The sequence below is a fragment of the Physeter macrocephalus genome, chromosome 9 (genome assembly GCF_002837175.3).
Source record: "Physeter macrocephalus isolate SW-GA chromosome 9, ASM283717v5, whole genome shotgun sequence".
Classification (NCBI taxonomy): domain Eukaryota; kingdom Metazoa; phylum Chordata; class Mammalia; order Artiodactyla; family Physeteridae; genus Physeter; species Physeter macrocephalus.
This window is the reverse complement of record NC_041222.1, coordinates 12,764,223-12,777,897: the sequence shown is the minus strand read 5'-3', so window position 1 is coordinate 12,777,897 and position 13,675 is coordinate 12,764,223. Positions and strand designations below refer to the sequence as shown.

At 39.5% G+C, this 13,675-nt stretch overlaps 1 protein-coding gene and 1 long non-coding RNA gene across 4 annotated transcripts in view; one reads left to right on the top strand and one right to left on the bottom strand.

Annotated features, from left to right (window-relative positions):
- Positions 1-2,858, bottom strand: part of LOC129392398 (uncharacterized) — a 15,379-nt gene extending 12,521 nt beyond the window's left edge. For both annotated transcript variants that reach the window (XR_008618172.1, XR_008618173.1), the window contains exon 1: positions 2,239-2,858. This is a non-coding gene — a long non-coding RNA (uncharacterized lncRNA). The remainder of the gene's footprint in view (positions 1-2,238) is intronic.
- Positions 2,859-2,958: 100 nt separating this feature from the next.
- Positions 2,959-13,675, top strand: part of HSDL2 (hydroxysteroid dehydrogenase like 2) — a 71,467-nt gene continuing 60,750 nt past the window's right edge. The window contains exon 1 of one of the 2 annotated variants that reach the window (XM_007106718.4): positions 2,959-3,056. In XM_007106718.4, the coding sequence (XP_007106780.1) occupies positions 3,040-3,056 (17 nt within the window). In that variant the 5' untranslated portion in view covers positions 2,959-3,039. The remainder of the gene's footprint in view (positions 3,057-13,675) is intronic. The other variant, XM_007106717.4, reaches the window with a different exon arrangement.

Here is a 13,675-nt window from a genome sequence, read left to right as displayed (position 1 = left end):
TGTGCTCCTCAACGGGAGAGGCCACAACAGTGAGAGGCCCGCGTACCACAAAAAAAAAAAAAAAAAAAAGCAAGTTGAAAAATCACAACGGCAAATTACAACACACTAAAGCAGTGTTTTCCAAATGGTAGGTTATGATCCAAGAATGAGGCATTGAAATAACTTTGTAGGTTATGATCAACTTTAAAAAAAAAAAAACAAAAAAACAGGGTACTACATAATAGATTCAAGTAAAATAGAAAACCGTGTACAGGGTCTGGATGAGAAATTTATGTATGTGGGCTGTGGTCAACAAATTTGAGTTCTACACTGCATTCTACACTTTAAGAAAATATACCCTTATGCAAGGTCAGGGTTAGAAGAGTCCTAATTTGACAGTAAGATTAAACTTGTTTTCAGTGTCATATCCTTTGATATTTCAACCACTTTTTAAAATTGGAGAATTAAACTTGATAGGCTTTTTTTGGCTGTGCCGCGCGGCTTATGGGATCTTAGTTCCCCAACCAGGGATCAAACCCCCACCCTCGGCAGTGAGAGTGCAGAGTCCTAACCACTGGACTTCCAGGGAAGTCCCAAACTTGATAGACTGTATTTATTTATTTATTATTTATTTATTTGGCTGCGCCAGGTCTTAGTTGTGGCACGCCGGATCTTTGTTGTGGCATGCAGGATCTTTCATTGCGGTGCTTGGGCTCAGTAGTTGTGGTGCAAGGGCTTAGTTGCCCCACAGCATGTGGGATCTCAGTTCCCTGACCAGGGATCGAAACTGGAAGGCGGATTCTTAACCACTGGACCACCAGGGAAGTCCCTTGATAGACTTTAGAAGTCACAAAAAGTGAAGATAAGTTTGACTATTTTATGACAATTTGTTCTAATGATAAAAAGTATTTCTTTAAGGAACTTAAAACTTATGCCTCCTCTTATTTCCCCTTTATGAGGGTCGTATAAGGAACCTCATGCTATTTTTGCCTTAATCCAAGTCAGATTATAATGTCACAATATTGTTAATAAATTAACATTTTGCACTATTGTATAACTGTGAATTTTAAAATACCAGTGCCATCTAGTGGTTACTCTCAAGAAGTTTCCTCTCTCTTGGTTATACACTCAAGAGGAGAACTGCTCTTTTGTAGGTAGAAACCCAGTAGCTGGTAGCCATACTTTAACCTTTGCGGGAACTGAAAAACTGTTTTCCAAAGTGACTGTGCCATTTTACATTCCCACCAGCAATGTATGAGGGTTCCAATTTCTCTACATATTGGCCAACACTTAGTATTTTCCATCTTTTCTATTATAGCTACCCTAGTGGGTGAAAAGTGGAATCTCACTGTGGTTTTGATTTGTATTTCCCTAATAACTATTGCTCTTGGGCGTCTTTTCATGTGCTTGCTTGTTCGTTTATCTTCTTTGGAGAAATGTCTATTGAGGTCCTTTGCTCACGGTTAAATTGGGGGTTGTTCATCTTTTTGTTGCTGAGTTGTAAAAGTTCTTTATAGATTCTGGATACTAGACATTGTCAGATATATGATTTGCAAATATTTTCTTTCATTCTGTAGGTTGCCTTCACTTTCTTGAATGAGTGGAGAGTAAGCTTTTTCATCTAACAGTCCCTATCAACACACTCTCTAAAACGCCTAACATTTACAACAGTCTAAAGAACACATTAGTGGGGACTTCCCTGGCGGTCCAGTGGTTAAGAATCTGGGCTTCCACTGCAGGGGGCACAGGTTTGATCCCTGGTCGGGGAACTAAGAGCCCCTATGCCGGCCAGTGCGGCCAAATAATAAATAAATATGAAGATAACCTTTAAGGAAAAAAAAAGAAAACCACATTGGTTACTCCTTGTTCCTTCTACATAGGCAGAGAACGTGCCTTTTTTTGCCCCACTGTATCTCCAGTGACCAGCACCCACTCGGTGCTAATATTTCTTGAATAAGTAAATTCCTCCGGAGTCTCTAAGGACTATATCACAGATCTCAAATTCAAATGCCTATGAGACTGGCAAGTGATATAAATGAATAGAGACATTTAGGGCTTGTAATAAAAGAGAGAGTACATATCCTATTTCCAGGTTACTTTCTTTATCTGCTTACATAACCTCATCATCCTGTTCTACCTCTTCAAAATAGAATTTCTTCACGTCTACCTAAAAATATCATGCCGGTCTCTAGTTCATTAGAGTAGCTGAGTTATGTCCAAGGTATACTACCAAAAGCAATACCGGCTCCCAGAATTCACCTTATTCCACCACTGAGTCTGGGAATTTCCTCGCCGAGATACTGGCTAAGAGTCGAAAAATCAGAGTTAATTCAGTTTTTCGGTGCGACTATTGCAGATCTCTGATCCAGAAGCTGCCCCTCACCACAGAGCTGTTTATCTATAGTCCGGCCGGCTTTAGTCCAGATTCCGCGGGAGAGTCGAAATGCGCCGCTGGCCGGAAGAGTGCTTATCTGCCCAGGAAAAGCGTTCCTAAGAGGGGCCTCCGAGGGCGCGCGTGCAGCTGGGCAGGCGTCCAGGTGCCGGCGTGGACGGCGAGGGGACCGAGAGCCAAAGTCCGCTGAGAAGCCGCACCTCAGCCCTCAAGGTCCCTGGTGAACGACTCAAACGCCCCCCAGGCCCCCAATCCGGCAAAGGAACTCCGCGCTGCGGCGAAGAACCCTTCACAGGCCGGGGAAAGGTGTACTCAGCGGCTGACGCGCCCAGCACTCTAGCCGCGGGCTGGAGACCAATTGTCACCGTAGAGCCCCCGCAAGAGGGGCGGGTCGGAGTTGTCTCTCACAGCGCTTGCGCGTAGGGTCGGTTTCCAGGGGCCAGGCAGGCGGGAGGCGAAGACCAGCACCGAGCGCCACGGAGGCCCACTGCGTGCGCAGGCGCACTCAGCCACCTCCCGTTTCTTGGAGCGCCCAATTGCCCCGCAGGCCTCGGGGCGGGGCCCCGGGGGTCGGGGTCTGGGGCGGGGCTAAGGGCGGGGAGGAAGTCACTCTCTCAGTATCCGCTCGCTGAGGCCGTTGTCGCCAGAGCCTCCGATCTGCAACAGTCATGTTGCCCAACACGGGGTAAGGGGAATCGGGAGCCGCGGGGAAGAAACCCCGCCGGGCGAAGTGGATGGCATGGGTGGCCCGGCCCCCGTGGTGGGAGGGTTAATGAAGCTGCCCGGCGAGGTCTGGAACGCTGGTCCGCGCTGGACAAAGTGTTCCTCGAATCTGCGGTAACTTGTGAAAAGTAACGCAGAGTTGTGTACTTCAGGGTGGCAGTCATGTTACAATCTCTTCCACAGGTAAGGGATCCAGAGTGAGGTGTCCCGCCGCCCCCAAGGTGGGTCCCACTTTGGGTTTAGCAGTAGCTGCGTGCCTTGCCGAAGGCCGCGAGTTCTAGGTGAAAGGTCACTGGAACACTAGTGCGCCTAATGAGTCTCCACTTATTCGGAACGCTCGATTCTGGAAGAAGAAAATAATGGGGTGTTTAAAAAGATTTCAAATGAGTAACTAAACTAATCTTAAAGTGTGGGTATCTTTTGGGGGGGCTTTTTTTCACTTTAAAAAGATATTTAGTTGTGGTAAAATACACATAAGGAAAAATTTGCCGTCTTAACCATTTTTAAGTGTACGGTTAAGTAGTATTAAGTATGTTTGCACTGTTGTGCAGCCAATTTGCAGAACTTTTCCGACTTGAGAAACAAACTCTATACCAGTTAAACTACTCCTCTACCCCCGTCTCATTCTGTTTTGTTTCTATACTGTATGGGTGTTTTGAGCTGAGTGCCAAGTCCGTTCTGTAATTTGCTTGAAACATATAGGTACGTTGCCAAAACACTTAAACAGCTCAGAAGGTTGAGTTTCCTTATCCTTAACTTTCAGCCTCCTACTTAACTCTCTGGTAGGTTTCCAAAGATATTCTGTGCATTTATAAATATATTTGGGTACACAGTCCTAAACACACAAACACACCTCACTTTAAAAAATAGTAGCAAAGTCCCTTCTGGGCCTTGGTATTTTTAGCTAATATGTCTTGGAACATATTTTCAGTACATGTTGATCTTCCTCCCTTTTAATAGTTACATGGTGTTCTGTTTGTTTAACCAACCCCCTGTCATTGGATACCAGATCATTTCTAGTTTTTTGTTACTCCGTCTTTGCTGCAATGATTATCCTTGTATTCACCTGTTTGCACATATTTGAGTGTATCCATATGATAAATTCTTGGAAATGAAGCTGTTGGATCAAAGAGTATAGGTAATTAAAATTTTGATAGCTAATACCAATAGCCTTCCAAAGAGATTGCACATCCAAAAGGATGAATGAGATTTCCTAGTCCAACACGTTGGCAAACAGCAAAATGTTTGATAATAAAAATATTTGTTTTGATAATAAAAATCTAACTAGAGAAAAAAATGGCACCTCATTATAGTTAAAATTTGTATCAAAGAGTGAGGATGAGGATCTTTTTATACGTTTAAAGCAGCAGTTCTCATCAAGGAGCAATTTTGACCCCAACATGACATTTGGCAATATCTGGGAACATTTTTGATTGTCACAATTGAGGGGGGTTGCTACTGATGTCTAATAGGTGGAGTCCAGAGATGCTGGTAAACAATGCACAGGATAGCCCCCTTCAGCAAAGAATTATCTTGTCCAAAATGTCTTTAGTAGTGTAGAGATTGAGAAATCCTGTATCTTTTTCTTTGCCTGGCTTACACAATTAGGTTTTTGGTTGATCTCTAGTGTAAAAATATTTGTTCTATATCATATGTGTTAGAAATGTTTTTCTCTGTTTTTTTCATTGCATCGAGTTTGATTATGCAATTTGTTTATCATGCAGAAACGTGTCTTTTTATCGAGTCAGAGTTATCAGTCTATTCTTTTTTTTTTTTGGCTGCACCCTGTGGCATGCGGATCTTAGTTCCCTGACCAGGGATGAACCTGCACCCTTGGCAGTGAAAGCACGGATTCCTAACCACTGGACTGCCAGGGAATTCCCCTCAATCTGTTCTTTTAAAGTTTTTGTGTTTTTGTGACAAAGCTATAAGGCCATCTTAAACTAAGTTTTTTGTTGTTTAATTTGTAAGTATTCTTTTAGTATTTCTGTGGGTTTTTTTCCCCGCTCAGATTTTTATCTACCTGAAATGAAATACTGTTTTGCATACTATTTTGGCATAGGAAGTGAGTTAGGAAACCCACTTATTTTGGTTCAGATGGCTGGCTGTGCAGTTGTTCCAGCACCATTGACTGACTAGTTATTTTTTTCTTTCTATTAGAAATTCCACCTCTGAATTCTTGTATATCTAGGGGTCTTTTTAAAAATTCTATTACGTTGGTCTCTCTATTCATGTACCGGTACTAAACTATTTTAATTGCTCTAGTTTTATAAAGTGATTTAGTATCTTGGAAAACTGGTTCCTGCCTCTTTTGGATTTCTTTTCAGAATTTTATGTGATTGTTTTTCTTTCCTAAAACAGTTAAAAGTTCCATCACATTTACCATGATTTTGAGGTCCCAGAGAATTTTGGTAAATTGTAGTGTAGGTTAACTCTACTTCAGCAAGTTTTAGGCGTCTACCAATAGTACTGAGGAATTAGGAACCTTTTTTCTTTCTTGCCTTCTATACTCTGGTGCTAATGCTTTAGAGACGGAGGAGTTTCTTAGTAGTACAGCCCGGTCTTCAGGTTAAGAGGAAAGCTGCCTTTGCCCTTCTTTCTGCCAATTCCTGAGACCTTGAGCATGAAAATGTCCTTTATCCTACTGGGAATCAGTCCAACTAAACCAAAGGCAAAGGGGTAGAGCCTTTTTTTTTTTTCTCTCTCTTTGCTTCCTCATTTCTTTTTTTTAAATTTATTTTAAAAAATTGTTTTTATTTATTTATTTTATTGAAGTATAGCTTATTTACAATGTTGTGTTAATTTCTGCTGTATAGCAAAGTAATTCAATTATACATATATCACCCACATGCATTCTTTTTCATATTCTTTTCCATTATGGTTTATCACAGGATATTGAATATAGTTCCCTGTGCTATATAGGACCTTGTTGTTTATCCATCCTGTATATAATAGTTTGCATCTGCTAGGGATAGGGCTTTTTAAAGCAACAATTGGGGCATTTTCATCTAAATACTCAGGTTTAAAAAAATCATTTTAACACTCTATGCATACTACCTTTTGTATAAAAAGAAGGGAAAATTATACACACATACACACACGATGTGTCTTGTGTGTGTGTGTGTGTGTGTTTGCATATTTTTCAAAACAAAAATATGAGAAGGATAAGCTAGAAATTAAGGAATCTAGTTACCTATAGGCAAGGGATTGAACTTCTTTGAATATACACATTTATAAGTTTTGACTTTTAAACCATGTACATGTTTTACAACATCCCTCATCAAAGATGAGGGGAAAGAGATAAGCTAAAATGGAATGCTACCATAAACAGAGGAACTTAACTATATGTCAAGTTTTTCACATAAACATACATAGAAAAATAATTCAATTAATTCTTTTTTATACTTTTAGCTCTCCAATTAAAGATAGTTTATTTGCTTATCTATTTATTTATCTATTTATTTATTATTTATTTTGGCTGCGCCAGGTCTTAGTTGCAGCACGCAGGATCTTCATTGCAGCATGCAGGCTTCTTAGTTGCAGCATGAATAATTTTAACATAGTAATTTGTACACTCTTAGAGGGAGTTGCTCTAAAGACAAAAAAGAGTGCAAAGAGGGACTGCCCTGGTGGTGCAGTGGATAAGCCTCCGCGCTCCCAATGCAGGGGGCCCAGGTTCCATCCCTGGTCAGGGAACTAGATCCCACATGCATGCCGCAACTAAGAGTTCATGTGCTACTGCTAAGGAGCCCGCCTGCCACAACTAAGACCCAGCGCAACCGAATAAATGAATAAATAAATAAATAATGAGAGGAGAATGGGGAGCATCTATGCAAAAAAAAGTATAACTTTAAAAGAAAAAAGTGCAAAGAAATCTTGAACTTTACTTAGTAGATTTATTATTGGTAGTGGTATTAGGGTAGTAATTTGAATACTATTGTGTCTTATAGTATACAGTGTACCTACCTCTTGTTGGTCTGTTTCTTTAACAAAAGAACAGATGAGGATCCTTACTCCCCTCAGCCACGGGTGAGAGTGCTACTGGAGTCTTTTTCTATCCCCTAACCTGGCTCTGGGGGCTCTTGTCCTTTTTTCTTCCAGAAAGCCACGTCTCTGTCAGAATCCCATTCTTGTCACAAAAACTATTAAAGTCTTGGATTTCTGTTTATCGTGTTTAACCTAGAAAGTTTAACATGTATATAACTTACCAATGTCTAAAGTAAAAAAGTTTTACCATTTTCCCAAACAATACAAGTACCTAGAAAAGTTGAACTCCAGTCACTCAGTTTTTAATTTATGTTATTGTAACAATATATTTTAATTCTATTTTTTTAACTTCCAAAATACTATTATTTATTGTATTATTTATATTATTATAAGTATCATTATAAATACTTTTTTAGATTTCTGTACTTAATTTACTAATATCTTTGGCTTTTATTCCTTCTAGTACCTCAGACCTTCAATCTGGGAATACTTTTCTTCTTTCTGTAGTAAATAAGGCATGAGAAAGAAAGAAAAAATATTTGGATTGGACTGAAAGAAACAATGCTGTCATTATTTGCAGATAATATGATTACATAGAAAACCAAAATAATGTATAATTAAATTATTAGATTTAATCAGAGTTTGACAAATTTTCAGGATACAAAAGTCAATGAGGAGAATTAGATTTCTGCACACAAGCAAAAATCAACAAGAAATACAGTACAATGGCAATAAAAATGAGAAGTTCAAAATCCAGAATATGGGCTATACTACAGCACAAACGATCTATATTTTTCAGCCAATAAATGGCATGAAGAAAATGGAAAGGGGAGCTGTTATAGATTAAAAGAGACTTATAAGATATACAGGCATACCTAGTTTTATTGTTTTTAACCTTTATTGTGCTTTGCAGATATTGTGTGTTTTACAAACTGAAAGTTTGTGGCAACCGTGCTTTGATGGTTAGCATTTTTTAACAATGAAGTATTTTAAATTTAAGGTATGTACATGTTTTTTAGACATAGTACTGTTGCACACTTAACAGAGTACAGTGTAGACATAACATTTATATGCACTGGGAAAACAAAAAATTTGTGTGACTTGCTTTATTTCAACATTTACTTTATTGTAGTGGTTTGGAACTGAACTTACAATATCTCGAGGTATGTCTTTAACAAATTAATGCAATGTGAAGTCCTGACAGGATCCTGATTTGATCAAACCAACTGTAAAAAGACATTTTTGAGATAGTTGTTAAACTTTGCATATGGATAGGTTCTAGTTGATATTGAGGAATTATTGTCAATTTTTTTAGTTGTGATAATGATATTATATAAAAGTTAGAGATGACTACTGAAGCATTTATAGGTGAAATTATATGACTTCTGATATTGGCTTTCTGATTATCACTTTCAAATTTTGATAATTGTTGAATTGTTAAATAAAAATGGGAGCTTATTTTAGTATTTTCTCTATTTTTGAATATATTTGAAAACATCATAATAAAAATTTTAAAATGGTCTTTAAGCATCTTTGCATTGATTGTTAGTTGCAAGGGAAAGAATAGTAATTACACAGTGGAAAAATCTGATAACACCATGGTTGGATGGTCAAAATTAACATTACCTTTGATTACAGAGAGACACTGTGTAGTTTCAGGTGTGAAATAGCAATACCATGTTCATGGATTGGAGCACTCAGTGTCATAAAGATGTCAGTTCTTCCCACATTGAATTCTAGATTCAGTACAGTTTCTATCAAAATCCCAACTGATTTTGCTTGTGCAATTAAATAAGCTGATTCTAAAATATATGTGGAAAGGCAAAGGTCCAAGTATGCCCAAGAAAGCTGTTATATTTAAGACAGTGCAATCCATGTAGCCAAATGGAGCAGAATAGAGAGCCTAGAAACAGATCTGTATATTTAGGGAGACTCAGTCTATGACAAAGCTGACATTAAAGATCTGTCGGAATGATGGACTTTTCAGACTGGGACAGTTGGTTAGCCATATGGGGGAAAATGTAGTTGGATCCCTACCTCAATTCATATACAAAAATTCATTCTATGTAGATTAAAGACAAAAATTTAAAAGGTAAACTATAAAAATTTTGGAAGACAAATTAATACAATTGTGGTTACAGATGGATTTCTTAACCCCAAAAGCATTGGCTGTAAAAGAAAAGATTCATAAATTCTGCTATATGAAAATAATTTCTGCTCATCAAAATATACTATAATTGTGAAAAGGAAGCCACAAATGAAAAGATTTTAAATCTTTAAAAGCTTATAGACCTTTATGAGTCATTAGGAAAAAAGTCAACCATGTAGAAAGATGAGCAAAACAAATTTATAGGAATTACACAGAAGAAGGAACATAGTGACTATTAACATATGAAAATGTATTCACCCGTATTAGTAATAAGGGAAATGTAAATTAAAACCATACTGAGATACTATTTCATATCTACCAGATTGTCAAAAATTTTAAATGTCTGACATCAAGTGTTGGGGAGGTGTGGAGCTGCAGGAACTCGTACTCATATATTGCTGCTGGTAGGAATATTAACCACATTGAAGGAGGTTTGGCATTATTTGGGAAAGTTGAACTTCAGCATGTGTTTCAGTTATCTATTGCTGTAACAAACCGCCTAAAACTTAGTGGTCTGAAATGACAATGCTTTATTATTATTCACAGTTCTCTGGGTTGACTGGGTTCTTCTGCTCTATATAGTATAAGTTGAAGTCATTCATATGGCTGCTGTTAGCTGGGTTCTTGGCTGGGGCTGAAACGTCCTAAATGACCTCTTACCCTCCAGGGCCTCTCTCCCATGGCCTCTCATCAGTTGATAATCTGTCTCTCTTCTTTACAGCATAGCATTTGGCTTCCAGGAGAAAGTGGAAACTACCAGCCATATTATAGCATGGGCTTGGAAATTCCAGAATATCATTTCATCATATTCTATTGTTCAGAAAAGTCATAAGGTGAACCCAGACTCAAGGGGAAGGGGAAAATATACTCCTTCTCTTGATGGAAGGGATGCCAAAGGATTTGTGGTCATGTTTAATCTACAACTGTGTCCTGTAATCCAGCAGTTTCACCCGTAGGTGTATGCCCTAGAGAAACTAATGCACATGTGACTGGAAAAAGTGTACAAGATTATTTTTAGCACCATTGTTCATAATAGAAAAAAATTAACCTGGAAACCATCCCCAAAGGCCATGAACAGTAGGATGAACAAGTACCTTATAGTATGTTCATATGTGAAATATTGTATATTAATTAAAATAAGTGTAACTATTTGCACCAAAATATGGGTAAGTCTCCAAATCATGTTTCATGAAAGAAGCAAGCCATAGAATAACATATACTGTATGAATCTATTATATAAAGTTCAACATTAGGCAAAAATTAAACAGTTTATTGTTTAGATCATGGTTAGGCAAACTTTTTCTGTAAAGGGCCAGATAGTAAATATTTTAGATTTCCTGGGCAAGAGGCAAAATTGGAGATACTATGTAGGTGTAAAAGATGTATCTATAACATCACATATAAAAGATGTATATATAATGAGAGAAAACCAATTTCCACAGTATTTTTTAATTGGTGAAATTCAAAATAAGGACTTTTTTTGTAATACATATCTACTAATGACAAGAATGAAATTCTTTTTTGGGTAGAAGGAAGAGTGTATTGGTTTCGTAGGGCTGCCGTAACAAAATACCACCAACTGAGTGTCTTTAAACAAATTTATTTTCTTAAAGTTCTGGAGGCTGGAAGTATGAAGTCCAGGTGTTAGCAGGGCCATGCTCTGAAATTCTGGGTAGAATCCTTCCTTACCTCTTCCTAGCTTCTGGTGATAGCTGGCAGTCCTTGTATTCTTAGCTTGTAGCTGCGTTATTCCCATCTCTGCCTCTGTCATCATGTGGTATCCTCCCTGTGTGTCTGTCTTTACATAGTCTTTCCTCCTCTTAAAGAGACACCAGGGGCTTCCCTGGTGGCGCAGTGGTTGTGCGTCCGTCTGCCGATGCAGGGGAACCGGGTTCGCGCCCCGGTCTGGGAGGATCCCACATGCCGCGGAGCGGCTGGGCCCGTGAGCCATGGCCGCTGGGCCTGCGCGTCCGGAGCCTGTGCTCCGCAACGGGAGAGGCCACAGCAGAGGGAGGCCCGCATACCACACACACACACAAAAAATAAAGAGACACCAGTCATGTTGGATTAAGGATCCACCCTACTCCAGTATGACCTCATTATAACTACATCTGCAACAACCCCGTTTCCAAATAAGGTCTAATTCGGGGGTACTGGAGGTTAGGACCTCAACATATCCTAACATTTTGGTAGATATAATTCAATCTATGACAGGGAGGTACAATTGTATTTTGGTGAATACAGTTCAATCCATAACAGGGAGATAATGTTTTGCTTAATTGGGGTTCAAAATTGGTGTTCCCTATCATCAAATTGATCATAAATGTTCATCTGTGAAAACGATTCTTTGCTCTAGGACTATGCACAAAGCAGATGGAGGGTCGGGTTTAGTCCTGGGCTTAGACATAGATATGTAAGTGTTAGTAATAGTAAAAAAAACAAGGGAATGAGTAATAATATTTAAAGTAGTTGTGAGAGGAGATTGGTTCAAGATGGTGGAGTAGAAGGACATGCGCTTACTCCCTCTTGGGAGAGCACCAGAATCACAACTACCTGCTGAACAATCATAGGAAGACACTGGAAATCACCAAAAAAGATACCCCACATCCAAAGACAAAGGAGGAGCCGCAATGAGACGGTAGGAAGGGTGCAATCACAATAAAATCAAATCCCATAACTACTGGATGTATGACTCACAAACTGGAGAATAATTATATCCCAGAAGTCCACCCACTGGAGTGAAGGTTCTGAGCCCCACGTCAGGCTTCCCAACCTGGGGGTGTGGCAACAAGAGGAGGAATTCTCAGAGAATCAGACTCTGAAGGCTAGTGGGATTTGATTGCAGGACTTCGACAGGACTGGGAGGAACAGAGACTCCACTCTTGGAGGGCACACACTAAGTAGTGTGCGCACCAGGACCCGGTGGTAGGAGCAATGACCCCATAGGAGACTGAACCAGACCTACCTGCTAGTGTTGGAGGGTCTCCTGCAGAGGCAGGGGGCAGCTGTGACTCACTGCAGAGACAAGGACACTAGCAGTAGAAATTCTGGGAAGTACACCTTGGCGTGAGCCCTCCCGGAGTGCGCCATTAGCCCCACCAAGGAGCCTGTGGGCTCCGGTGCTTGGTCGCCTCAGGCCAAACAACCAGCAGGGAGGGAACTCAACTGCACCCATCAGCAGACAAAGTTTTACTGAGCTCTGCCTGCCAGGGCAATACCCAGCTCTACCCACCACCAGTCCCTCACCTCAGGAAGCTTGCACTACCCTCTTAGATAGCCTCATCCACCAGAGGGCAGACAGCATAAGCAAGAAGAACTACAATCCTGCAGCCTGTGGGGAAAAAACCACATTCACAGAAAGAGAAGATGAAAAGACAGAGGACTAGGTACCAGATGAAGGAACAAGATAAACCACCCCCCGCCAAAAAAACCCTAGATGAAGTGGAGATAGGCAACCTTCCAGAAAAAGAACTCAGAATAATGATACTGAAGATGATCCAGGACCTTGGAAAAAGAATGGAGGCAAAGATTGAGAAGATGCAAGAAATGTTTAACAAAGACCTAGAAGAGTTAAAGAACAAACACCTAGAAGAATTAAAGAACAAACAGATGAACAATAAAATAACTGAAATGAAAAATACACTAGAAGGAATCAATAGTGGAGGAACTGAGGCAGAAGAACAGATAAGTGACCTGGAAGACAGAATGGTAGAATTCACTGCCACAGAACAGAATAAAGAAAAAAGAATGAAAATAAATGAAGACTGCCTAAGAGACCTCTAGGACAACATTAAATGCACCAACATTCTCATTGTAGGGGTCCCAGAAGGAGAAGAGAGAGAGAAAGGACCCAAGAAAATATTAGATTATAGTCAAAAACTTCCCTAACATGGGAAAGAAAATAGCCACCCATGTCCAGGAAGCGTGGAGAGTCCCAGGCAGGATAAACCCAAGGAGAAACACACTGAGACACATAGTAATCAAATTGATAACAATTAAAGACAAAGAAACATTATTAAAAGCAACAAGGGAAAAACGACAAATAACATACAAGGGAACTCCCATAAGGTTAACAGCTGATTTCTCAGCAGAAACTCTACAAGCCAGAAGGGAGTGGCATGATATACTTAAAGTGATGAAAGGGAAGAACTGACAACCATGATTACTCTGGCAAGGATCTCATTCAGATTCAACGGAGAAATCAAAGCTTTGCAGACAAGCAAAAGCTAAGAGAATTCAGCACCACCAAACCAGCTCACAACAGATGCTAAAGGAACTTCTCTAAGTGGAAAAAACAAGAGAAGAAAAAGACCTACAAAAACTAACACAAAACAATTAAGAAAATGGTAATAGGAACATACATATCGATAATTACCTTAAATGTGAATGGATTAAATGCTCCAACCAAAAGACACAGGCTTGCTGAATGGATACAAAAACAAGAC